The sequence below is a fragment of the Electrophorus electricus genome, chromosome 15 (genome assembly GCF_013358815.1).
Source record: "Electrophorus electricus isolate fEleEle1 chromosome 15, fEleEle1.pri, whole genome shotgun sequence".
In the NCBI taxonomy this organism is placed as follows: domain Eukaryota; kingdom Metazoa; phylum Chordata; class Actinopteri; order Gymnotiformes; family Gymnotidae; genus Electrophorus; species Electrophorus electricus.
Window position 1 is genome coordinate 14,541,899 of NC_049549.1, and position 24,519 is coordinate 14,566,417.

At 44.4% G+C, this 24,519-nt stretch overlaps 2 protein-coding genes across 6 annotated transcripts; one reads left to right on the forward strand and one right to left on the reverse strand.

Annotated features, from left to right (window-relative positions):
• Positions 1–569: 569 nt before the first annotated feature.
• On the reverse strand, positions 570–4,640 carry slc35f2l (info solute carrier family 35 member F2, like). 4 transcript variants are annotated; one of them, XR_004776905.1, is made up of 10 exons: positions 4,500–4,640; positions 4,063–4,238; positions 3,719–3,846; positions 3,458–3,617; positions 3,040–3,196; positions 2,887–2,939; positions 2,609–2,763; positions 1,852–2,217; positions 1,629–1,739; positions 570–701 (listed from the first exon to the last, which is right to left on the reverse strand). XR_004776905.1 is itself a non-coding variant. In XM_035534300.1 (8 exons), the coding sequence occupies exons 1-8, from the start codon at positions 4,580–4,582 to the stop codon at positions 1,945–1,947; spliced, it is 1,185 nt and encodes a 394-aa protein (XP_035390193.1). In that variant the 5' UTR covers positions 4,583–4,640; the 3' UTR covers positions 1,066–1,944. The 4 variants fall into 4 exon arrangements, 1 of the variants encoding a protein (XP_035390193.1); XR_004776906.1 differs by lacking the exon at positions 570–701 and having other exon boundaries at positions 1,066–1,739; positions 3,458–3,560; XR_004776904.1 differs by lacking the exon at positions 570–701 and having other exon boundaries at positions 1,066–1,739.
• Positions 4,641–5,076: 436 nt separating this feature from the next.
• Positions 5,077–24,497, forward strand: vps53 (VPS53 subunit of GARP complex). Of its 2 annotated transcripts, XM_026997751.2 has the most exons (22): positions 5,078–5,267; positions 6,205–6,285; positions 6,967–7,016; positions 7,151–7,217; positions 11,120–11,206; positions 11,547–11,662; positions 11,845–11,964; positions 14,502–14,580; positions 14,747–14,890; positions 14,980–15,122; positions 16,235–16,376; positions 16,506–16,601; positions 17,233–17,327; positions 18,155–18,397; positions 18,896–19,043; positions 19,158–19,240; positions 19,409–19,487; positions 19,684–19,832; positions 19,953–20,022; positions 20,259–20,396; positions 22,881–22,985; positions 23,176–24,497. In XM_026997751.2, the coding sequence occupies exons 1-22, from the start codon at positions 5,181–5,183 to the stop codon at positions 23,347–23,349; spliced, it is 2,496 nt and encodes an 831-aa protein (XP_026853552.2). In that variant the 5' UTR covers positions 5,078–5,180; the 3' UTR covers positions 23,350–24,497. The 2 variants fall into 2 exon arrangements, with proteins under 2 accessions (XP_026853551.2, XP_026853552.2); XM_026997750.2 differs by having other exon boundaries at positions 5,077–5,267; positions 19,684–20,022.
• The last annotated feature ends 22 nt before the right edge of the window (positions 24,498–24,519 follow it).

Here is a 24,519-nt window from a genome sequence, read left to right on the forward strand (position 1 = left end):
TGCTTACAAAAATCTTGTACCAGAGTGACAGTTTATTGGCTATATACACTACCAGTCAAACGTTTGGAAACTCCTGACTGAATGTATGTTTTTCATAGTCTTAACGTCATTTTAATCTAATGGGTTATGCTTTTAATTTGTTGATAGCCTATGTTTGAATTAATTTCAAATACAAATCAGAAGCACACAAAAAATTCCTTCAAGACTGATGGAAAAGTATCCAAAGTTTTCACCAAAATAGAGGGTAAGTATATAATATTTTTTTGCCACTGAATATTTACGTGTTATGTCTTGTTTTGATACCATCGCTGTCCTTCTAAAATGCTAAAGAAAAAAGTTTCCAACCTTTTCACTACTAGCACGCTTACACCTGTCTTTCCATGTTTTTCATTCTTTTTCATTTCAACCATACAGTCATTCTCATTAGAGCCAAAGTAGGGGAACGAGTAAATGATATTTTTTTAAGCTTATTTTATTAGTATTAAGATTTCATGTTGTTGCATTAGCTGCATTCACTCACTATTCGCTTTTTGAAGCGGTGGAATTTTCTCTCTTTCGTTCCTCTCACAATGATGTAACTAACACTATGTCCAGCAGATGGCAGCAGATCCTCAGAGAGAGGGCGGCCTTATATTCAGCAAGTGTGGTGTCCATTATACCTGGAGACTTCCCCTAATCACACGAACACACGGTAAATTATTCTGTAACGCAAGTTAAAAAAAAGAAAGATAGTCAAATGGCTAAAACAAAAGGTTAGTACTACAAAGTGTTTCTTAGTGAAATAAAGGCTACAAGGTTAACTATGATTGTACATTAATTTATTGCATTATACAAACACATACCACAACTAAAACATTTAGGCCATTCCTGATATGAGCTTGTTTGTATTTCTACTATTGTCATACCCCCTGTATGTGCTTGAAATAAAGCACATGATTATAAAATTTACTCTCCTATATTAAAAAAATAAATAAATTATATATATATATATATATATATATATATATATATATATATATATATATATATATATATATATATTCAATATAAACCAAGTCTGCTAAGAATTGCTTTAAATTTTACTTGAAATTCTAATCCTACTACAGTTTTAACCAACAAAATGCTCTTACACTCAAATTTGAAGCTGTCTTTTCTGGCTTATCTGTCTTGATAAATAAATATAGGTAGAGTGAGGGGACGGATGTGCCTGTCTGTCCAGGATTCTCATGTGCCCAGAGACACATAGAGTGTTATGCAAAGGGAGGGTCTGTGCACCGACACTTTGCTTGTGGAATTACTCAGACACGGATGTGATGACATAAATAAAAAAAGGAATGATTTGATCGCAGATTTATTAATTAAAAGATTTTCCATATAGGATGATAGGTGTGTTTAATTGTAACTTTTAAGTTTTGTAACTTATTCAGTAATCTATTAAGATACATGACATACCAATGGAGGGCTAGTCTGAAGGATAGTATAGGGAAATAACCTCCTCTGCCTCTAAGTGCAAGTGGTTATCGAAGCAACAAGAACATAAACAACAGCAACAGTGTCAGCTGCATTCATCTTGCTTCCGATATCATATAGTGGCATCAATGTTATCAGTCATGTTGAAGTCTCCTTACATTTTTATATACTTCCAGCCAGGAGGCCTCGCAAATTTGACATGACATCGGTCACTTCAGTAAACGTCACACAGCATAAGTCCAAAGTCCGTGAGACCGGCGCGCAGGAGTCTGCAGTTCAGAGATTTAGATGCAGTGTTGGATGGAGGGCATGGGATTGAAGGGAGGTAGCTGAAGCCAGCGGTAGCTGGCAGAAGTTACGAAAAACCGCAAAACTACTTACCGCTGCTTTAAAGATGTAGACATCAAAGGCAACATCAGTGTCACAGTGAGTTAAAACGGAAAGTCGTATGAATGTTGCCTTGGTGTTTGCAAACTACACCCTAGCACTGCTTATAACACGTCCTTGACCGTTTACAGTCATGGCTTTCCTTGAATGTCCTTGAGTTTCGTCCTTTTCTTTCTCACAAATGATGTCAGCCACTGAACCTGCTTGGCCCTCGTGGTCGAGTTCAGCAGCCTGGTTGTCATACCCCCCTTCTTCCGACTGCATTTCAGTAGTCAGAGGTGGTAGTGGCGAAGGGATTGCGTTGAACGTGACAAAGCCCACCATGATCACAACTAATGACACAACGTAAAGACCCGAGAACTGCGAAAGAAGACATTCAGAGAAGTGTCAGCATGCCCTTTCATACAATCACTGTGGTACAGACACAGCACAGATAAAGTTCAGTAATTTTATGCGAAAGTTCAAAGTCGGGACACTGGTCCTTAAGATAAAAAGAGATACTCAGAAAAGAGATTATACATTAACATTTAATCAGCAGCAAGCAGGACACAATGTCCTGACACGGAGTTGGGAGGTTGGCTTAAAATAAAAAAGTAGTCTGAAAAGAATGCAAGCACACTGTTCTTATTGTTCCCGCCACCATTAAAATCCGTCTCTCCATGAACATATCCGATCGTTCCCTCATCCACCCTGAAGACACACTGCCTGAGTGCCACTGTCCACCATGGTCAGTGTCACCACAACAACTCACCGAGTACTGGAAGAGGAAGAGACCACAGAACAGGCTGAAGAGATCGGCCGTGAGCAGGGAGAGGTTGACGGCCGTGGCGCTGCTCAGCTTCACGACAACGGGCATGCAGCTATACAGCACATACATGCACACGGCGAACGTGCACAGGAGTAGGGCTGTGGAGGGACGCAAACGCCATTCAAACCATGGGCGTGACATTCCAACATCGATGTCTCGCTGACAGTGCCATGATAACAGTGAATTACAAACACATGCTCACTCAGTGTAGGTTGCCTTACCAACTTCCCATCTCCACTGGATTTTTGCCACAGCCTTGTGCTCTAAAGCAGCTCTGTAATAAAAAAAAAAGTGACAGCTCCAGCAGGTGCAGCTGAAAGACACACAACATGCAAATCGACATGCAAACCGATATACACATGAGAGAATCTTACAGCTGTATTCCGCTGACCAGTGTTCCGAAGAGACCCAGCATTCCCAGGAATTCCACTCTACTCCTGTTCTTCACTGTGTACTCCTGACACACATTGGAGATGGCATATAAAGCTGCACTGAGGATAACCAGGCCGTCTCCCAACAGGATGTTACTGGCTGTTGACATAAGAGTGAAGGAAAGTCATTCTATGTAGAATTTTTATTATACAGTTATAGTGTAATGAAATACTGCAATAATTAACTGTATTTTTTTCATTACAGTTCATTACAGGTCCTTTTGCATTTCTAAAGAATGCCAAAAAGTTATTCATTGGTTGGGTTTTGCCTTTTAACATCGATTCCTTGCTTAGAGGAATCTAAGGAAGTCAATATATTTTTATCTGGAAGATAAGTCCAAGACAAGCATGGTGTCCTCACTCGATCCTTGATCGCGGCCTGCGAGGAGATCTGCTCCAACCATGGTTCCGACGCCGGCCAAACACACACACACGGCCACGTAGTGAATTATTCTGTATCGCGTCTTCAGGAAGAACCAGGATAGCATCATGAGCACAGGGATAACAGAACAGTCCAACAGCTGGAACACAGTCATTTAGTCAAGTTGGTCATCTGCAGCAGCAAAAGCTTCTCACATTGCTTTGTATCTGATTCATTCGTGTCTGGAGAAAAGGCTTTCACCTGTATACTGGTTAACGTGGTGTACTGATAGGCTTTCACCACTGCATAATTTGCCTCCACATCCACGATTCCGAGCAAGAAATATTTCCACCATTTTTTCTTTAATATCTGCAAAATATTTCCATCACCTATATTAAAAAAGAGGCATCCTGAATGTTACATATAAGAAATACAGATAGTGATATTCACTTCAAACATTATATATTATCAAAGTATTTGAAATATACATTGTAAACTGTGTAGGATTATGTTTTTACTAAATGATCATTACAAGTTTACCATACAGTAATTACTCTTTATTAATGAAAATGATGAAACTTTGGGCATTAAATTGGGCTGGTGACCTGTTCTGAAAATGAGCACCGTAGTATAGGTGCCACACAGCAGAGCATAATTCAGAAAGCTCTGTAGCATGGGCACGTCTAGGCGGTAGTCTGAAGCCAGGTACTGGGATGTGACCGCGGTGCCACAGATCAGTGCTGACAGGACTTGACCCATCACCACAGTTTTGAGTAATGACCTAAGACAAACACGCAGAATGAGTTCCATTGAGAACAACCAAGACTACACATCCTATGTCTACTCATGCTACTCCTTCATCCACTAAAGCTATAAGAAAAAAGTCTGTACCACTTTTCCCTGGTCCTGTACATTTTCCTTCTTTTGTCCAACGACTTGGTTGTTCACATATGGCATTGCAGGTTACTAGACATTTGAAACAGTAAACGTGCTCAACAGGCCACAGACCTAAGGCATCGGTGGTAGGCATTTCTTCACTTACCATGTGAAAACATCTCCCGCTTTGAAGCGGCGCAGTCTCTGGGATACTTTCCCGCAAAAGGATTCGCGTTGGACATGACTCATGTCGCCGTTTCTCTCTTGTTATGTCTCATTCTTCCTCATCCGAACTGATATACAGCTAGCCAGTGTTCCTCTGAATACGATGAAATGGTTCAAACTATACATCTTAACCAAGGAGGTCAATCATTTACAGTTTGACAGTTTGCGAAACAACATTGCCTGCAAGTTTGTGTGTGTAAGGGGGGGGGGGGGGTGTGAAAGATGAAAGCACGGAAAGATGTTCACATTTTACAATGCTGTAATATATTAAAAGACCGCACTGTGTAAAGCATTGTTAATGAATAACACATGGTGATGGATGGATATTAATGTTACATAGCCCGACTCTCTCTGTGCACATTTATGATCTCTGAGAGAGAGAGAGAGAGAGAGAGAGAGAGAGAGAGAGAGAGAGAGAGATCGATCGATCGATCTTTTAGTTTTTTATTAATTAAATTAATGCATTTATTCGTTCAAATGTGCTTGCGACTTAACGGTGAGAGCTTGCTGGTGCTCCAGTCCAGGTGGTGGTGGTAAAGGCTGCTGTTGCTCTCTGCACAAAGGGATTTGGGTGTCGTCAGCGTGGAGTACCAGTCCACTGTCAACTGGGTGTTTTGGTACCATGATGGAAGAGGATGAATTAGAATTTGTGGAGGATTTGGACGCCATTTTACACCTTAGCCCCGAAGTACAACTCGCTATTGAGCAGGTATTTAGTTATTTGATCGGGAATTGACACTAGTTAACTACTGTCTGGCTAAGCTTGGTTAGCTGGTTAGCTGTTAGCACAGTCATTGGCTGCAATAGCTATCGCTACTTGGCTAGTGTTAGATAGCTAGATTAGCCTCCGCAAGTTTGATCAATCTGTCATTTTCCATTATACAGCTATACTACAGTGTATTGACTATTCATTTGAAAAAAAGTAGTCGAGTGTTAATAAAATTGCACGATGTGCATATTACGTTAGCTAAGATAGCTAACTAGGTAGTGTGAGACGTTCCTCAGTGCTACTTTAACTGGCTACAGTTAGACCGGCCCCCAAACAAAATACGAAATAAACTATAACCGAGGTATCTGGCTGTGAAGGCTACATGGAAACCAAGACAGAAAATTAGACAAAACATACTCGAAATGCTGTTGATTACGAGACAACTAGGTTAGCTAGCTTAAGTTAAATTGTGAGCTCGTTAGCTATCTCAGCTAGCTCAGCCAACCTAACCTAACCTACGTATCATAGCTAGACAGATAGCTTTGTTAGCTAGGTTAGCTGGTAGTTGTTTGTTGTAGTATTTGTTGTAGCTTCGTTAGCTAGTATTTGTGTAGTATTTGTTTGTTGTAGCTAGGTTAGCTCATGTTTGTTTGTTGTAGTGTTTTGTTTGTTGTAGCTTCGTTAGCTAGTATTTGTTGTAGTATTTGTTTGTTGTAGCTAGGCTAGCTCATGTTTGTTTGTTTGTTGTAGTGTTTTGTTTGTTGTAGCTCCGTTAGCTAGTATTTGTTGTAGTATTTGTTTGTTGTAGCTAGGTTAGCTCATGTTTGTTTGTTTGTTTGTTGTAGTGTTTGTTTGTTGTAGCTTCGTTAGCAAGTATTTGTTTGTTGACACAAGGCTCTGCTTTTCTTTTGTCTTTCCATGATCTCGTCACCTTCAGGTTTTCCCCAGTCAAGATCCACTTGATCGAGCTGATTTTAATGCTGTTGAATATATCAACACTTTGTTTCCAACTGAGCAGGTGGGTCAAGTGGCAGCTTCGATTGTACATGCTAAGGACTAAAGCCAATGTGAAAATGGAATGTATTGAAATATATTTTATTTTAATACGTTGTAATGTAATTTCAACATATTGTTTTGCATACTTGAAATATACAGAATCTTCAATGCGTCTTTATCTCGCCTTAAGCATCATATTCTCAGTGTCAGTATCCCAGGCGTGTCCTTCAGTAACCGGTACTTGGGTTATTTATCAATAACCGATTATTTATCAATAATCTAAGCGAAAAGCAACATGACACTGAAGTTCCACTTCTTTAGCAGTAAATTTCACGAGAGGTTACCATTTAACATTTAATGTTAAATGCATCGATGAACACTTCATGAAATTAAATCGCTCATAAGCTTTGGAGCAGAAAATGTATTCTGATAAATATTTGATTGAAAAGGTATTGAAAATGAGTTATTCTGCAAGTTTACTCATAAAACTGCAATAATTGTCATTTTTACTATTCATCGTTGTACCATCTTAGCATTGCATTTCCCTTGTTGACCACTTGGTAGTGCCGTTTCTCTTTAATGAAGCACCAGCGCCCTATTTTAAACACTAGGCTTAACGAAGGCCCGTGGAAATTGGGAGAGAACGTGTTGGAATGATCATTTACTGCAAGTCATGATATAAATTACATCTTGTTTTTAACAGTCGCTGGCAAACATAGATGAAGTAGTGAACAAAATACGATTAAAAATCAGGTGAGCCTCTGATATATAAATATCATTTTATGCTGCATTGCACATTGGTTAGAATGGTTTGAACATTGGTTTAAATAAGTTTGAACATTTTTAAATGCTGTTTTTTTTTCTTCTTGTTTACTTATTTATATCAGACGACTTGATGACAACATCAGAACTGTGGTGAGAGGACAGACTAACGTTGGACAGGATGGCAGGCAGGTGAGTGTACCAAGTCTCCTGTTGCACGGTGCCTCACATTCCTGTAAGACATGAAAGACTGTGTGCATGTTTCCTGAATGGTGAAAATATATGCTGTATTCATGTACAGGTGCACTTTCACCATAATTTGAGCGAGTCTCTGGGCGGATGTGCAGGGCAAGTGTGGGCGTGATGTGTGGTACCGGAGTGAGAAGATTTAGAGTAGTAGCATACTGTCAGTGAGGCCTGGCCCCAGGGCCGCAGCACGATGGCGGAGTAAGGTGTTTTAGAATGACTCTCTTGTGATTGATGTGGCACCAGACCCTGTGGGGGCTGTACTCCATCACGGTTTGCCTGCGTAGAAAAAAACAAATCTTTCCTGGGCTTTCATACCTAACCAATCAGATCATACTGGCCATTCACAAATGCAGTCACTGCAATTTGTTCACCAGCCTCTCAGCAACATGTAAGAACGGTCCATTATGTCCAATATGTGTTCTTCCTCCAATATGTGTTCTTCCTCCAATTTACTGCTGTGGAACAGGCTGGGATTAGTCCGAGCCATCGCCTCCTCAGCCCCAGACTGTCCCCCTCTCTCACTCTGGAAAAGACGGCACATTCCCCTGGATTTCCCTCTTTTCGGCTGTGGTGCCATTCGGCGTTGTGGTTTGGTGTCCTGCTGCTTCTTGGAGCTGGTGGAAAACCTTGATTCAACACAGATCCATGCTCAATCAGGGCGGCAAGCAGAGGTGAAATGTGACACCTAATTGCGAGCTGCGAGTCTGGAGCTAGCAAGGGCTCAGAGGGGTCCTGTGGCCCCTCCCCTAACCAGTTTACCCTGGAACAGGGCAGAGCGGCTGCAGCCAGGCTGAGGCTGGGAGTCTCGCGGCCTGTAATTCCCTCTGAGATATTTCCATGGATCGAAGGAAAATCCTTTCTGCAGATGGAATTGCTGGGAGGTGTGGGTTAAAGATGTAGAGGCTGGGGGGCTGATGGAGGAGTGACAGCTAACGCTGGAAAACGTACCGCTTGTGCTTTATGTCTGAGTAGTATTTATCATTAGGGTGGAGGAATGCGACTTTGGGCCTGTGTCAGGGCCTTGTGCGTGATGATGATTAGCTGTTTGGAGGTTTGGTGTTTTTATCTAGTGTCTTCTCGCTCGCTAGCTCACTCGTGTTTTGGGAACTTCTAAAGGTAGTGTTCCTCACTGGGTTAGCTTTTTGTCCTGTTGGGCTGAGAGTGTGTCAGCCAGCGGCCTTTGATGTTTCAGATAAGCTGCATTGTCTCCTACTTTGCACAGCAGTCATGGTGCACACGTTTGCTCTGCTAAAATGCCCTGCAGACAAAAATCTGCGCTAGCCCCCCCCCCCCCCCCAAAAAAAAATCAAAACAAAACACAACCCAAAATAGAAAAGCATTGTTGACGTCTGCTGAGTGGATCCACTCGTGGACAGGAATGGAGCCCAGGAGGAGGCTGGGTCATTGCCCAGGTCAGCACCTTGTTTTGGAGGAATCTCTCCTTTGATCTGTCAAATTGCACTGCCATGTTATTTTCTTCCCTCCTGTGAAAGGCCATGTGTCGTCCTGTCCCTGATGAGTCTTTTCCTTCACACATATATATTTTTTAAGAATTTTTCAGCACTTTTCCAGAATTTAAAGAGGTGGGTATGGCCTATATGGACTGACTGATACAGTCCTTTTCAGAATATTTTCTGTAGTGCGAAAAGAGATTTACAATATGCTAAACATTATTCGACATAGAATAGAGCGGAAAGTCAATAATGGGCCAAACCGTTTGGTACCATTTATCAGTGTTCCGGGTCACTCTCGCTGTAATGTATATTATTTTCTTTGATGCAGCTAAAACTTCCATATAAAAAGCTTTGCCATATTGGGTTGCCAGATGGAGTAGGGGGATGGGAGTTCAGATGAACGTTTTATGGCTGTCAGGGAGGCAGTTGGGATCAGGATGTCTCGTGGAGTTTTTGGCATCTGGAGCTGCTTATTAGGAACGCTTAGAAGGAACCTCCCTAAGAATCGAGCATAAATATTTAATCTATATACAGGAAGGGAAGTTTGCAGCTTGTGTGGCTTTCAATGCTTCTTTGCACACGTGTCCTTTACATTTTTTTTTTTGGAGTTGCACTTAACACTTGTGATGTTCTTGCTTATAGTTTTCTGTGTGAAGGGGTCACAATTTGCTCGGGAGTTGGTATATAATTCAGTTTACGTAGCATGCTGGCATTATTAACTGCCCAAGGAAATCAGAAAGAATTAAGAGTTGAAGCTCCCTGAAGTAATAACATTGCAAAACTAATTGTAAACAGCAAAAACTGCAGATCTATCTGAGGAGGAGCTTGTCATATTTCTGTAGTCTGTAAGTTGCAGTTTGCTATTTGGAATCATATAAACTGATATTATAATCTAACCAAAATCCTCAGTTTTCACTTCTCCAGTAAAACTGTTTTCAGTCTCTAATTTTGGCCAAAGACAAGGAAGTGCAGCAGAAATGCTACCTTGTCAACATCTCCTGTGTCGTCCTGCTGTCTGTGGCCTGCTATAAATGTCTGAGAGGAGACATACCCACTCTACAAATGGAGTCCACATGTGTGGTAGCCATACACCTCTCCACCAAAGCCAGACTGGGCCCCTTTTCCCCGACCGGGAGGGAAGGGAGAGAGATAACGCAGGGAGCTGTTCCTCCAGCGTTTAGCCTCTTACTCCTCGGAACTCCGGAAGTGAACCATTTGGAATGCCTAACCACTCCTCATGCCACTATCTGCATATCTGCATTGCTAAACCCTATCAAGTGTTTTCCCAGCCATTTTTGCTAAATGGTCTCTCAGCGTAAGCACAGAACCATGTCCTTACAACACTGCTCAGGAAATGCATGCAGAGGCCCAGGAGAGGCCCAGGGCCAATTCAGAATTTGGGTAAAATTTGGTTTGCAGTGGCTCTCTTTGGAAAGTTCTCTCAGACGCGTAAGGATTTGTGTGTCACAGTCGGTGTGTTTGCGCCTCAGATTGATGGAGCCGGTGAGCGTCCTCCTGTGTTTTGAGGAGGCTTGTAAAAGTGGTAAATTCCATGCGGCAGCTGGTGCCGGCTGTTAGCATTCCATCTTCCCGTGAAAGGGAGTGTGAGCCAGCCTTCCTGCATTCGCTCGGCGTAGCCCTGAGCCCTGAAGAGTCTACCGCCTGCAGCCGCAAGACGCACTGCATGGCTGTTATGCAGTATCAAAAAAAATTGAGAGGACCTTCACTACCGCCATCACATTAGCAGCATCTGACAGTGCCCATGATCCTCGAGTCACTTTGGGGTCACGGCCAGAACCGGGCCGCCGCGATGGGGGTCAGGTGGGCGAACGTGGCAGGCCTCAGTACAGCTGCTGTGCACTTAGCTGGAATGCGAGGGTGAGCAGTGGGCGAGGGTTATGCGCTGAGCCCACCCATTTGGTTTTCATTTTTCTGATCAAGAGAGAGGCACAGACATACACTTAGTAGAAATAATACAGAATGAGGGAGAAACGCATGCCAGAGAGAATATCATCTTGTTTTTATTTTGCCGACCTTTGACCCGTCCCATGTTTTCATATTCACTTAAATTGCTATTGCTAAAATTTCACACTGCTTTGATTTTATATTGAGATTAAGTTTACTGTCTGACATTAGAGGCACTTAATTGGTGAGAGGAATGTTGGTAAAAAAAAAAAAAAAAGTTCAAATGTCAAGTAAAGGATCTATTTTCTTCTATGACCAGCGATCCTATAAACTGTCTGAAAGTCTATAAACTGTGGAGGCTATTGTTAGAGTAGTTGGGTGAGTTATTAATTCTGAGATCTTGCTGACAGCGGTATGAGAGTGTTATAGCGAGTCTGTGAGGCTGAACACAGATGCAGCATTTCTGAACTTTTGCCTCTATTCCAGGCTCTGGAGGAGGCACAGAAAGCCATCCAGCAACTGTTCGGCAAAATTAAAGACATCAAGGACAAAGCGGAGAAATCCGAGCAAATGGTGAGTAAAAATAAGCTGTCCAGACACGAACCTTGTCATTTAGAGCCTGAAAGTCGGAACAAGTGCAAATAGGAGTCTCCACTCCCCTGAACAAACTCCTCAATGCCAGCTAACTGGGCAGGAGGAAATTGTGACATCCTGTGGTGTTCATGCACCGTAGCCCTTTAAGCCCATGGTAATGCGCTAGTCATCTGCACGCTAGCGGTGCCGGGCGGGTCACAGGAAGGGCAGGGGCTGGCTGGCTGGAGCAGTGGGACAATGTTGGGAACAATGCAGAACCTCCCCCAACTCGGTCCGCTGGAACCATTAGCCAACCTGAGAGGTTTGTTTCCCTGCACAGGTAAAAGAGATCACCCGGGACATCAAGCAGCTGGACCATGCTAAGCGTCACCTGACCACATCCATCACAACTCTCAATCACCTGCATATGCTGGCTGGCGGCGTGGACTCCCTGGAGTAAGTGGCCACCCCTCTCGGTATCTGATGAGCAGAGATAGTTGCAGTCAGTCAACTCAGTCCAGCGGGATTGGTTATGAAGGCGTGGTAATGGTAATGGCATGGTAATTGGCTTAGTACATTAGGAAATGTTAGGAGTGTTTTGGTATTTTTGTTTGTTTATTGATAAAGCTCCCTTTCAGGGCCATGACACGCAAGAGGCAGTACGGGGAGGTGGCCAACTTGCTCCAGGGTGTGGTGAACGTGTTGGAGCACTTCCAGAAATATATGGGCATCCCTCAGATACGGCAGCTCTCCGAGAGGTGATCGCACCCCCCCCCCACGATCCCTTCCAACTCTTCTCAACCTCTTTTAGACTCCAAAGGCCCTCCTCATACCCCGATGCACACACAAAATGCTGCAGTCTGGCTTGAATCATAACTGTCTAGACCCTTCATGTATGTTTCTGCATGTGAAGTGATCCGTGGCCCAACTGTATAGTCGGGCGGTCTGCCTGTTGCCTGAATGAACTGCATAAGCGCAGACAGTGTTTATATGACTAATTCTCTGCAGTAATTCCCCAAATTGAATAACGCTGAGGAGATGAGGATCCTGTTTATGTTTACCACAGATGCAACACAGGAAGGAAATCTGTGCCGAGGAACCTCTTCTCCATTCAAGTGCTTTTTCAGGCACATTCCTCCAACAGAGAGGGGCTCTTTGTCCTGTTCTGTCCCCAGCAGTGGAGCTCTGTCTCTTGCTGCATAGGATAGTCCCTGTCCCTGCAGGCTCACAGACTGGTTTCTTTGTAAGGCCTGAGAGAGGCCCTCAGTCTCACTTGGCGTGTCCCCATAACTGTTCTTCCCACCTCTTATTTATATTGGAATCTCCAATCAAGTTGGTGGTTCATATGAAAAGGGCAAGGAAGGGTGTGTTTTGATGTGGAAAACTATTCCCCAGATTGTTCCAGGGCCTTAATGTTTATCTGGAAGGGCCTGTGGCGGCGGTTACATTTCTCTGCTCCCAGTGGGCCTTTCCATCCCATCCTCTCTCAGGAGTCTTCAGCTAAGTGGAATTCACATCTTTGCACAGACCTGATTTGGAACTGAAGCAGCACCATGGAACAATGATTGCCAAAATGCTTTATGCACTTGTGCAAATTAGGCTAATCATCCAGGCATTTCTCAAATACTGCCTGTCTCTTTCTGACCTTGGTCTGACTCACTTCTTCTAGAGCTGTGGAAAAAGACTGTGGGCCTTGGAAGCTTTGGAATTTGGTGCGTAAACATGTTGGACCCCTTTGGAGTTTGGGTGGGCTATTTTGTTTTAACACAATGAGGACTTCCTATTTTGAGCATTGTGGAGACACAGAAGCATATTGAAACACTGTGTTGATCATATCTGATTGGACACCACAGTGTGTCATTTTAGCTCATGCCAAGCACAGGAGAAGTGAAATGTTTTCACATTTAGGTGTGACCGTCCTAAATAGAAATATCTGCTCAGTTAGGGAGGTGTGGCAAAGACATTTGATCAGAGACAGCAGCTGAGGGTGCAGCCACAGTTCAGAAACCGTTAGGTCTTTAGAGTGCACGAGAGAGGCTTGCACGAGCAGTCTTGTGCCCAGTTGGAGTCTGGTGGTCGTCTGGCAAGCTTGTGTGGGCTCCTCTCTTCCTCTGACCATCCTTATTTAATCTGGAAGGCACTTGTTGTTCCAGTGATGAGATCTGGCTGCATCTCACACCAACTGTGAATTTAGAAATGAAATCGGATCCCCACGTCTACTGTGGAGTGATGCTCCCGCATCTCTTTAGTGTCGCCCTCAACTTGCCATGAACCTGCTCGCTGGTGGGAGCTGCGAAACTTAACAGAAGCCGCGAATGCGAAGACGCTGATATATAAACAGTGTCATAGCAAGGTTATTGCACCCATCTGTTTTTTGGTGTTTTTGCACATTATTCATACTTATAGTAATTTGTTTTATGGGTTGCAGTGAAAAGTAGAGGGAGGGGCAAAGGACATTATTTATCCCTTTGCCTGGGTAATAAATGGGTATTAGCAGGGCTGGGTGATTTTTAATACAAATATTACCAATCACAGCGTGACTCGTATTCTGTGACTATTGGTCAAGATTTACTTTACTGAGTGCCAGGACCCAAAAAAGTCTGCTAAATATGTCCCTGTTCTTACTTTGCTAACAACATGAATATTTGTATGCACCCTCATTTACATTTGCATTTACGGCATTTAGCCGACGCTCTTACCCATTGCCACTTACAAAAGTGCTGTATCATTTACCAGCCAACTTAAAGGAAACACTTTCCTTGTCCCTTCACTTAATTTCCACACCACTCTCAGGGGTGATTTACAGGTGTACATTTTACAGTAAGTAACCTGTTTGTTGTAGTACACAGTTCAACTCTACCCTGTTCGTCGCTGCTCAGTTCGTGACCAGGTATATGGGTGGCGGAGCACTTTCAATACAGCTTTAACTCCGATGGTCACACATCTTGAGCTGGTACAAGCTCATCAGGCACAGCACGGTTGCTGGGTGGATTTTACATCTGTCTGTGCTGCTCCTGGCGTTTCCAGGGTCCATCACAGAAAATCCTCCAGTCAGCAGCAGTCCTGCGGTCAGGCACCACCACGGATGGGGGCCTAGCGGGTGGCTAACGCAAACCACGTTGCAACGGAAAAGCTATATACTACTGTACACTTCCAGCATACCTACATGATGTTTGTAATAAAGTGGCTGGTAATGGTGAGTGAAAAACTCACCCCAGCTGCCCTACCCTAACCCTCTAGATACTCATCACTGCACATCTTTTCTTTTCTTTTTTTTCTCCTCCACCTCCCTCAGAGTGAAAGCAGCACAGAGTGAGCTTGGCACTCAGATCTTGGCTGACTTTGAAGAGGCGTTTCCTTCACAGGGGTCCAAGGTGAAGCACTATTTAAAAAAAAAAAAGTCCCAAAAGTCTGTGGTACTGTGTTTCTTAGTAACATGATCTGTATTAGTAAGCTCGTTGTGATGGATTTCAGACTGCATGTATAGAAGGTACCATAGCAATAAAGCTGCTGCTATGCTTGGCTGTGCGTTTTTAACAGAGGACTGGAGGCCCCAGTATTGTCCTCAGAGATGCCTGTCTGGTGGCCAATGTCCTGGATCCTCGCATCAAACAGGAAATCATCAAGAAATTCATAAGACAGCACCTCTCTGAGTACCTTGTGCTCTTTCAGGAGAACCAGGATGTAAGTTTTTTTAGAAACCCAGGCTTGGGACTGTGGTGTATCGGCCTTGTCAGAGTGGTGCTGAAGTGCTGCGTGCGTTTTGAATGCAGGTGGCATGGTTGGATAAGATAGACCGGCGCTATGCGTGGATCAAACGGCAACTGGTGGACTACGAGGAGAAGTATGGTCGCATGTTTCCCGAGGAGTGGTGCATGACGGAGCGCATCGCCGTGGAGTTCTGCCATATCACCAGGTGCCAGCGCGTGTACTTCAATGCATGGTTTTACATTGCATTTGTTCCAGTGGTTAAAAATGGTCCTTTAGTTTACTTTAGCGCTATGCTTTACACTCATCAGCCACTTCATCAGAAACATCTTGTAGGTTCAGCCATCCTCTAAAAACCACAGTCCTCTTTTAAAACCACAGTTCTGTTATTTCATCGTCCAGTTCTTTTTGATTTTCCGCCCTCCTTCTACCTAGGAGTCATGAGTGCTAAACACAGAGGCCCGCCAGTCACATTTACTGCTCAGTTAACTACCAATGATTGTAAAATCCAGGAGCAACTTTGGGGTTGGGGCCCAGTCTTGGTCCCAGTGTGGTATTTTTGTTCAGGCCTGCTCCTGTATTTCTAACCTCTGACAAACCATCAAAACCAGTGTAATCTTGCATTGAAAACAATATTAAGCACTATTCAAATGACCACCTAAAAATTATTTTGCATACATGGTCATTTAAAATTGGTTTTCAGTGTTTATTAGTCAAATACTTTGTTGTAGAACTGCTGATAATGCCAAAAAAACCTCCCATGAACCTCCACAGGCGATAATTTCAATATTATTTTAGAAGCAAATGTACTGCTAATGCAATCTAAGGCTATTTTCTAATATACTTCTAATGTAGAAATGTAACATTAATTCAATTTTATATTGTGACCTAACAAACCGATTGATTAAATACCTTGTAATTTAACTGGAATTACTCAACTGCTATGTGCTGCAGTATTTCTTTAATACTTCTTTAAAGTTTGTGCAACCTTCCAGGCTGAGTAAGATGACAGATAAATCTTATTGTGGTTCATCATAAGCTGAAGGATTGACTATCTGAGCCAAACAGGATTCTACGATGAGTCTTTATATCCTGGATCTTTTTATTTCTGTCTTAGTTAGCCCTGCATTCTTGTGCACACAGTAGGTGGAGGTCATTTTGACCTGATCGATCGGAACCTTTGAAAACAAATGTGGCCCGTTGTGCTTTTCATGACGGCACGTGTGTGCTAACCCCTTTAAATTCCCAGCCTCGGCCCTGCCTCCTACCACGCCTGTGAGGTCTCGCTGACCTCTGTGTGCATGTCTGTGTGCTCATCAGGACAGAGCTGGCCAAGCTGATGCGAACCCGAGCCAGGGAGATTGAGGTCAAGCTCCTTCTCTTCGCTATTCAGAGGACCACCAATTTTGAAGGATTGCTGGCTAAGCGCTTCACTGGCAGCACCTTGAGTGACAGCCCTGGGGTAAGGGAAGCAGAGCCTCTCCCGGGGTAAGGGCAGCTGGGCGCTTTGTGCCCGTATACAAAGCTGCAAGGTGAAAATGTCAGGACCTTTTAGCCCTACCCACTTCCAGCGACTTTCTTTTGTGCACAGAAGAGACCCGAGACGCCCTTGGAGCCTACTAACCCGTTTCTGGAGGATGAGTCCGGGGACGACAATGCTTCTGAGAAAGATGAAGATCTGGACAGGGTGGGAAGATCTGGACAGGGTTTTGTCCACATTCTCACATCCCAAGCCATTTTGGGTGCTTTTTAAGCCTGAGTGAAGGTTCTGAGAGAGAGCTGAAGCAGTTTCACAAGGGTTGTTAAAACATTTATGTGAAGGGCAGATGGAGCTGAGGAATGTACTGAAAAAAAAAAACCCTGCCACAGCCAGTGACCCCATATGTGGATCAGTCTTACCCCACCCAAAGCGTGATAGAACTTGATACTCTTTTTCATTACCACTGTGTTGTGCAATAAACATTTTTATGCAGGCCTGTTTAATTTCACAGCTCAAAGTTCGCTAACAGTTCACTTAGTCTATGTAGCTCATTTTAAATACATTGGTTTTACAATTTATATTCATTTGGGCTGTGAATCCTGTGTTTATACTATCACTTGAATGTAAATATGTAAATTCAGAATAGATGGTTTTTACCTTTTTTTCTGAGTTTCACCTTCTTAAATGTCATGTTTGGGTATGGCAAAACAGAGAAAAGTTGCAAATGAGTTTTAACTGAAATTTCCTTCCCCTTTGTGTGTCTCATCAGATCTTCTGTGAAGCTCAAAGAAGAAACTTCTTAAGAAAGCGTTAGTTGACTAATGATTTCCTGTTTTAGCCAAAGAAGCCTAAGGCCCCGGATAACCCATTCCACGGCATCATTTCCAAATGCTTTGAACCTCATCTCTACGTGTACATCGAATCGCAGGACAAGTGAGTGGAATGTTTGTGTAATTACACAATCACAAAGACAGAGATCAAAAACACCCACCACAGGGGACCATTCTGACAGTGTGAACATGGCAACCATGGGAAGTGATGAAAGAGATTCACTTTGATGCGTGTGTGCGTGTGTGTGTGTGTGTGTGTGTGTGTGTGTGTGTGTGTGTGTGTGTGTGTGTCCATACGCGTGTGCGTGATTGGTGTATCCAGTTCTGTGTGCGTGGCGTGCACGTGGTTTGTGGGTGTCTCCTACAGCACAGCCCCATCAGTTGCTTCTCTGTCTTGATCTCTATCCCTTTCTATCACTCCAGTGAGGCAGAAATGTTTCCCATTAGCTGCACTAACCACAGCCTCTGCAGTCTGCAGATGGCTTAAAAAATGCTAGAGCAGCAAAACCCTTTGCTCTCCTGTTTTTCCCTTAATGCTCTGTGTCTGTCTCTCTCTTTCTTCCTTTTCCCCTCCCTTCTTCTCTCTCGTTCTGCCTCTCCTGCTTTCTTTAAACTGGGGCTCTGAAGAGGGTCTACTCCAGTCTTGTAATGGCCCATTGGCTAAAGTAGACTGACCTTTTCCTGACAATGGCTTCCTTTATTCCAGTCCAACATGACCTGTTTGGCATGAAAGTGCCCACATTCTTCACTTGGGCGTTTGGTATCTGGTGACTGACTGCAGAAAGGGAAGACCTTCTGCGGTGGCACACACAGCGCGCACCCAGTCCCAAATAGTTCTCACACCTCTGTATGTTGCCAATCGCATTCCTAAGTATCATTTCAGTGCTGGGCCGCCATGGCTAACGGATGACGTTTGCACCGCTGCCGCAGGAACCTCGGTGAGCTGATCGACCGCTTCGTGGCCGATTTCCGAGCGCAGGGTCCCCCCAAGTCGGGTACGGAGGAGGGAGGAGCCGTGCTGCCCAGCTGCGCCGATCTCTTTGTGTACTACAAGAAGTGCATGGTACAGTGTTCTCAGCTGAGCACAGGCGAACCCATGATCGCCCTCGCCACCATTTTCCAGAAGTACCTGCGCGAGTACGCCTGGAAGATCCTCTCTGGGAACCTGCCCAAGTGAGTGTAGCCCCACGGCCCTGCAGCCGCCCCCGCCCCCATGTGGTTTGACTTCTAGGGGCTTTTCATTCCTCTCAATCCCACCACCACCCCTCAGTGACTCGCCTTTTGATCCTCGCAATCGCTGGAGAAGTCTTCTCTGTGCGGCCCCGTTTCAGAGAGTTTCTCCGTTGCGTTCTGCTGGAAAAGAAAAAGCACCACCCGCCATCTTGGGTGGCTTGCTCTGTATTGTCTTATATTTACAGTATTTCGCTGACTTGCATTTATGACATTTAGCTGACACTTTTATCCAGAGTGACTTACAATTATGACTAAGTACAACAAGGGCAATTTAGGGTTAAGGGCCTTGCTCTTTTAAACTAAAGGGGGGCTTTTTTTTGGAGTGGCTGTTGTGGCTTCTCTGGTTTCCCCAACTTTTAAACAAGGGAGTTTGTTTGGGGACTCCTCAGTTTAGGGATCGTTATGGTAAATGTGCGTCCTTGTGTGTGTTTGTTGCAGAACCAGCACTAACAGTGGAGGCCTGACCATCACCAGCCTGTTGAAGGAAAAAGAGGGTTCGGAGGTGGCCAAGTTCACCATGGATGAGCTCTGTCTCATCTGTAGTGTCCTCAGCACAGCAGAATATTGCCTTGCTACCACACAGCAGGTCATTACACACACACACACGCACACACAGAGCACTTTTATTCATATGTGCACTATTTAAAAATAGTTTTTTTTTACTGGCAATAGTTTCTTCTGTTTTGCTGTTTGCCCACAGCTGGAGGAGAAGCTGAAGGAGAAGGTGGACGCATCCCTCATGGAAAGGATCAACCTAACCGGGGAGATGGACACGTTTAGCACGTAACTCTCAGCCTCCCCGCCGCACACCACAGTCTCTGCAAATCAGTTTTGGCAGGCAGTAGCATGTTTGTTTGATGTTCATTCCCCTGTAGATATTGCTGTTAATCTCTTCAAGTCTTTTCTCAGCCTTTAACTGCCCAACTCTCTGTGTGAACTGCTTTGTGGCAGTGTGATCTCCAACAGCATCCAACTTCTGGTTCAGGACCTGGACTCAGCTTGCGACCCAGCCCTCACTGCTATGAGCAAGGTGGGTGGCTTCCATTGAAAGTCCCCTGACTCATACCATGACATGTGCTGAAGATTATTTTTGCTATAGCTGTGTAACATGTAGTAATGGCTGCATTTTTATCAGTTTGATTTTGTGTGTGTGTGTGTGTGTGTGTGTGTGTGTGTGTGTGTGTGTGTGTGTGTGTGTGTGTGTGTGCGCATGCGCACTCCTGCAGATGCCATGGCAGAGTGTCGAGCACGTGGGTGACCAGAGCCCCTACGTCACCTCTGTCATCATGCACATCAAACAGAACGTACCCATCATCAGAGACAACCTAGCTGCCACTCGCAAATATTTCACCCAGTTCTGCATCAAGTTCACCAAGTCTGTCCTAGAGCCTTTCCCAACCAGCTTTACCTGTAGACTTTACCGTGTGGCTTTTTCCTTCCACCCAGGTGCTCTGAGCGTTTCTAACTCTCCTGCTGTTCTCTGTTGTGTCTTCAGCTCCTTCATCCCAAAGTTCATCAACCACCTGTTCAGGTGCAAACCCATCAGTATGGTGGGAGCTGAGCAGGTAAGCACAAGGGCACCGTGGCGCTGAAGCTCCGCGAGGCGCGTGGTGGCTTTCTGACCGATGCATTGCTTTTCATCTATATTGGTTGTTGCATAAACACGTGATTATAATCACCTGCATGTAATGATTGATAGTTTATTCATGCTTACCTACAGGCATTTTTAAGTAAGTCAGATAGGTGTCTTTTAGTAATTTTCATTTTTCTCCATTTCGTGTGTGTGTGTGCGTGCGTGTAGCTTCTGCTGGACACACACTCTCTGAAGACGGTTCTGCTAGACCTCCCCTCCATCGGTTCGCAGGTGCTACGCAAGGCTCCAGCAAGCTACACTAAAATTGTGGTCAAAGGGATGACACGAGCAGAGATGATCCTGAAGGTGGGCACACCATCTGTTTGGCGTCCGTCCATCCAACCATAACGTACAGTTTATAAGATTTCCCCTTTACCTAGTGTACCCTGCAGGCTGCCTGCTCGAACCTGTGCAGGAAATGTTATTATGAGCAGCTAAATGTGTGCGGATTAGAAGCACCTAGCCGAGCTCTTCCCTTCTGTTTTGATGAGGTCTGTCCCCACGGCAGGAAGCACTGCTCTGCTAGAAGGGGAGCAGCTTCTCACACCAGCCCCAACTCTGCATCGTAAACACTCGTGCGCACACTGTGCTTTTACCCCTTTGCGTAAACGGAAGGTGTGGTGGAAAGGCAGAGTTCCTCGGTTGGTGGGTGGGTGTAGTGCAGGAGGTGACTGTGCACACCCCAGCCCTGCTCCTCCAGCAACGCTCCCAGATTCCCCAGGACCTTCCTGCTTTTGTTCTTAGCTGCCTGGTATTCAGCCTTAATTTCACTGATGTTCAAACTGGGACCAACTCTAATCACGCAAGACCGCAGCGAAGGTTATTTCCTAACGCGTCAGGTTTTTTGTGACATAAGGATGCCTTGATTTTGAAGTAAACATTGGACAATAATGCTATCTTCTCTGCAGCTTATTTTGCATTGCAATTCATACTTTAAATTTAAGCCAATTTCTCATATATTTATAGGTTATACAAGGTGAGATTTTTTTTTTTTTTTTTGGTCCCACAAACTAAAGTTTGTACTGAATTCGAATCAGGCATGTTTTTTAGTGACAAAGCAATTTAATTTAACAATAAGTGTATATTATAAATGAGGCTATTATTACACTTAAAATATGAACAGGTCACAGTTGAAGCTATTGATGCCCAGGTCTGCACTTATGGGCACGTGTGTGGACACTGCACGCCTTGGCCAGCTGCCGCAATGTGTCAGATGTGTTCATGGGCATTATCTGCTCAGGGCCCATACAAAGGGCTGCATAATACCTGGCCTTGGGCTGAACGATTGCATACAGTGGGTCTTTAGTCCCGGTTAGCATGTAGTATTTGACATTGCCCCCAGGTGCTGCTCAGATAATTGCTTCCATGTTTTAGCACAACGTTGCTTTTGCAGACCCCTTGGCGAGCCCCTCGGAAGAGCAAGATGAGCGTGTGATAAACTGGCGCTTGGGCCCTGTGCTAGTGCCCTTTAGTCAAGTTCACTTCGAAAACCCAAGGAGTTAGCTTGGTTGATGTTTATATTGTGCTTGGTGGACTGCTGTCAGGGTCATTTCCTTTCTTTATTTTGCAAACAGTGTCAGAATCCTTCCTGTCAGTTACTTTTGCAAAATATTATTTCCGTAACACGTTCATTGGTTTACAAGTCAAATGTGACCTCTCGTGCGGAAGGAGGCTAACGTTTGGTTGTCCGCATGACGTTCATTACAGAGCAAACATGGAGAACAATTTGTTAAAGGTGTCCTCATTTATCTTTGCTGGGAATTGGCTCACTCCTCACCTAGGAGAGATGTGAAGCTAAAAGGAGCTCAGGCAGGCCATGCACACAGCCCGTGAGACGTGGATGTTTTCCACACTGACTCCCCTTCTCTCCATCCTGTTGTGGCGCTTTCTGGAAAATACATGGAAAGGCAGTCCTAAGGCCTCTCTCACTTTGTCTTTCTGTCTCTCTTGGTGCTGTCTCACTCTCACTTTCTTTTTCTCACTTTCTCTCCATCCTGCTCTTCTACAACATGCTGACTACAAGGGCCCCTCGAAGCTTTTCATTGGCCTTTGTCCAGGCCGTCGCTAAATAAATCACTTTGTTGAAGGGAGGGATTGTCATTAAAATTCCAGACAATCCACGGCGTAACAGGCTGCTTTTCCATCTTTGACTCATGCGTATCATAGAGCCCTGTCTCTCAAGGTGGGGGATAGGACCTGTGTGTGTGTGTGTGTGTGTGTGTGTGTGTGTGTGTGTGTGTGTGTGTGTGTGTGTGTGTGTGGTGTGGGTGTGGGTGTGGGTGTGGTGTGTGTGTGTGTGTGTGTGTGTGGAGAAGAGGAGAAATGTTGGTGGTACTCATCCATCTCCTTTTTTCTCTTTTCTTCTTCTTTCCAGCTGCGTCTGTCAACCATGTGTTCTCCTGCTCTGTTAGAAATATGAATAGTCACAAACTGCAGATTTTGTTTTTTCAATCCCACACAGAAGTTTCAAAAACTGTCCACAATATGGGCCCACGGCCCATTTAGTCTCTTCGACTGCTGATTTGCTCAGACTCTCATTATAGCAGAAGTAATTAGTGGTGAAGGTAATTCAAGATAAAGGTAGCGCTCCATTGGAGCATGCACTAATTGCTCTGTTAAAGCATGGGCCTGAATATAAGCCTCGAGTGTTGGTCTTTGTTTGCAGCTTCAGCCGTTTGGTGACTGTCTAATGCGCCCCTGCTCACTAATGTAGCCTCATGTGGGAGTATTTAGGTGATGGAATAAGGTCTGTGCTAGAGTTTGAATGACCTAGTTCTCTCAACCCCTCAGGTGGTCATGGCCCCTCATGAGCCATTGGTGGTCTTTGTGGATAACTACATCAAGCTCCTTGCTGATGGCAACCCTGAGACTTTCCAGAAGATTCTAGACATGAAGGTAAGCCATGCAGATGTCACTTTTACCCCTGTTTATGCATTGCTGTACGGTAGGTCTCTACAGGTGTCATAGTTTTTAGTTTATTGTCTAGTTATTCAATGTCTTCATTGTCTAGTTTTGTATTACCTACATTTTCCTTACTGGTGTATTGAGGATATGCAAAGTAAGACGTGTGTGCACTTATCCTCAGGGTCTGAAGCGCAGTGAGCAGAACAGCATGCTGGAGCTCTTCAGACAGAGGCTGCCCACTCCCCCGTCCGGGCCAGACAGCGCGCCCTCACTGTCCTTCAGTGCCCCTACCCCTGAGCAAGAGTCCTCGCGCATCCGCAAACTGGAGAAGCTCATCAAGAAGAGAATTCAGTGACCTCACTGTGGACTTTTCCACCATCAGCGTGACGCGTGGGACTTGTGCTTCGGCCCTCCTGTGATGTCCCCACCCCATCACCCGTTCAGAGATCAGTGCCGAACGCACATGTAAAATATGGCAAAAGAGAACACGCCAGTTACTAATATGAATCAGTTGTCTTGCACCAGCTGCTTCAAACGGATGAAGCTTTTCTTCAGTGGATTAATGCGAACCTCATGGTTGTAGGGTTGTTAAGACGGTGATGAAATTTCTGCGACTGTAACACATTTCCCCTGCGTGCTGCTGCCTTTTATTTCCTTTTTTCTTTGTAACACTAATATTCTGGCTCCCAATAATCTGATTGCATGCCATTTACTTTGCACGTTTCCCTCAAAAAAAATAATGTTTGCACTTGAAGTGAAATGGATGGCAGAATGATCCATAAAGATAACCTGCTGCTGCTTTGGCACAAATTCTTCCGCCTTGGGAGTCAGAACATCCGAATGATTTAGGAGCAGCAGTTTCTCCGAATGTCCCCCTCACCATTACAGTAAATGGCTGTATGGAAACTCTCTGAAGTGTGTTTGTGAGGGGAAGTCAGGGAGTAAGTGGGTTAGGTCTGTAACTCACTCTCCAGGTTCATCAGTGAAGCCTCGGGCACACTGTACCACACAGGAACATGGACTTTCCTGTTCAGCTGTCTGACAAAACCAGTTGCCTTGGGTATTTTTAAACATACCCTCTGAGTGGGTACAACTAGAAAACATATTTTGAATGTTGGAGACGTTTTTCATTGTGTGGTTAGACCTTAACAATGGTGTGTCTCATTGTGTCCTAAAGAGCTTCAGGAGGGGCTCTGGATGAACTGTAAGGTTATCGGTTTTGACCTTTATCTAAAAAAGACGGTGAAATTTAGTTTTTGTCTCTGTTCGTGCTTTGACGCTACTCTGGGTTCGTTATGCAGGATGTGGATGTGTGAAGTACTATTTTTGAAGGAGTGGTTGGTGTGGGGCTGCTATCTTGCAGTTCTGCTTATTCGTGATTAATTTGTTGTTTGACTTGCTGTATATCTTCTTGCCTTCTGTTAATACGACATCTGTTGCCCCGAATATCATGCAGTTCTTTCAATAAAAATGTCGCTCGAAAAACCTTGCAGCACTAGCAAATGTAGTAATGTAGTCTTTAAGC

Bases quoted from the DNA above. Each gene is read 5' to 3' on its own strand.
- vps53 (XM_026997750.2), top strand. From the start codon at position 5,181: ATGATGGAAGAGGATGAATTAGAATTTGTGGAGGATTTGGACGCCATT. The intron at 7,218-11,119 runs GTGAGTGTACCA...CCTCTATTCCAG, and splicing joins TTGGACAGGATGGCAGGCAG to GCTCTGGAGGAGGCACAGAA. The intron at 19,488-19,683 runs GTGGGTGGCTTC...GCACTCCTGCAG, and splicing joins CCCTCACTGCTATGAGCAAG to ATGCCATGGCAGAGTGTCGA.
- slc35f2l (XM_035534300.1), bottom strand. From the start codon at position 4,582: ATGAGTCATGTCCAACGCGAATCCTTTTGCGGGAAAGTATCCCAGAGA. The intron at 3,618-3,718 runs GTGAAAGCCTTT...ACTGTGTTCCAG, and splicing joins CCACGTTAACCAGTATACAG to CTGTTGGACTGTTCTGTTAT. The intron at 2,764-2,886 runs GTAAGGCAACCT...GTCCCTCCACAG, and splicing joins CCAGTGGAGATGGGAAGTTG to CCCTACTCCTGTGCACGTTC.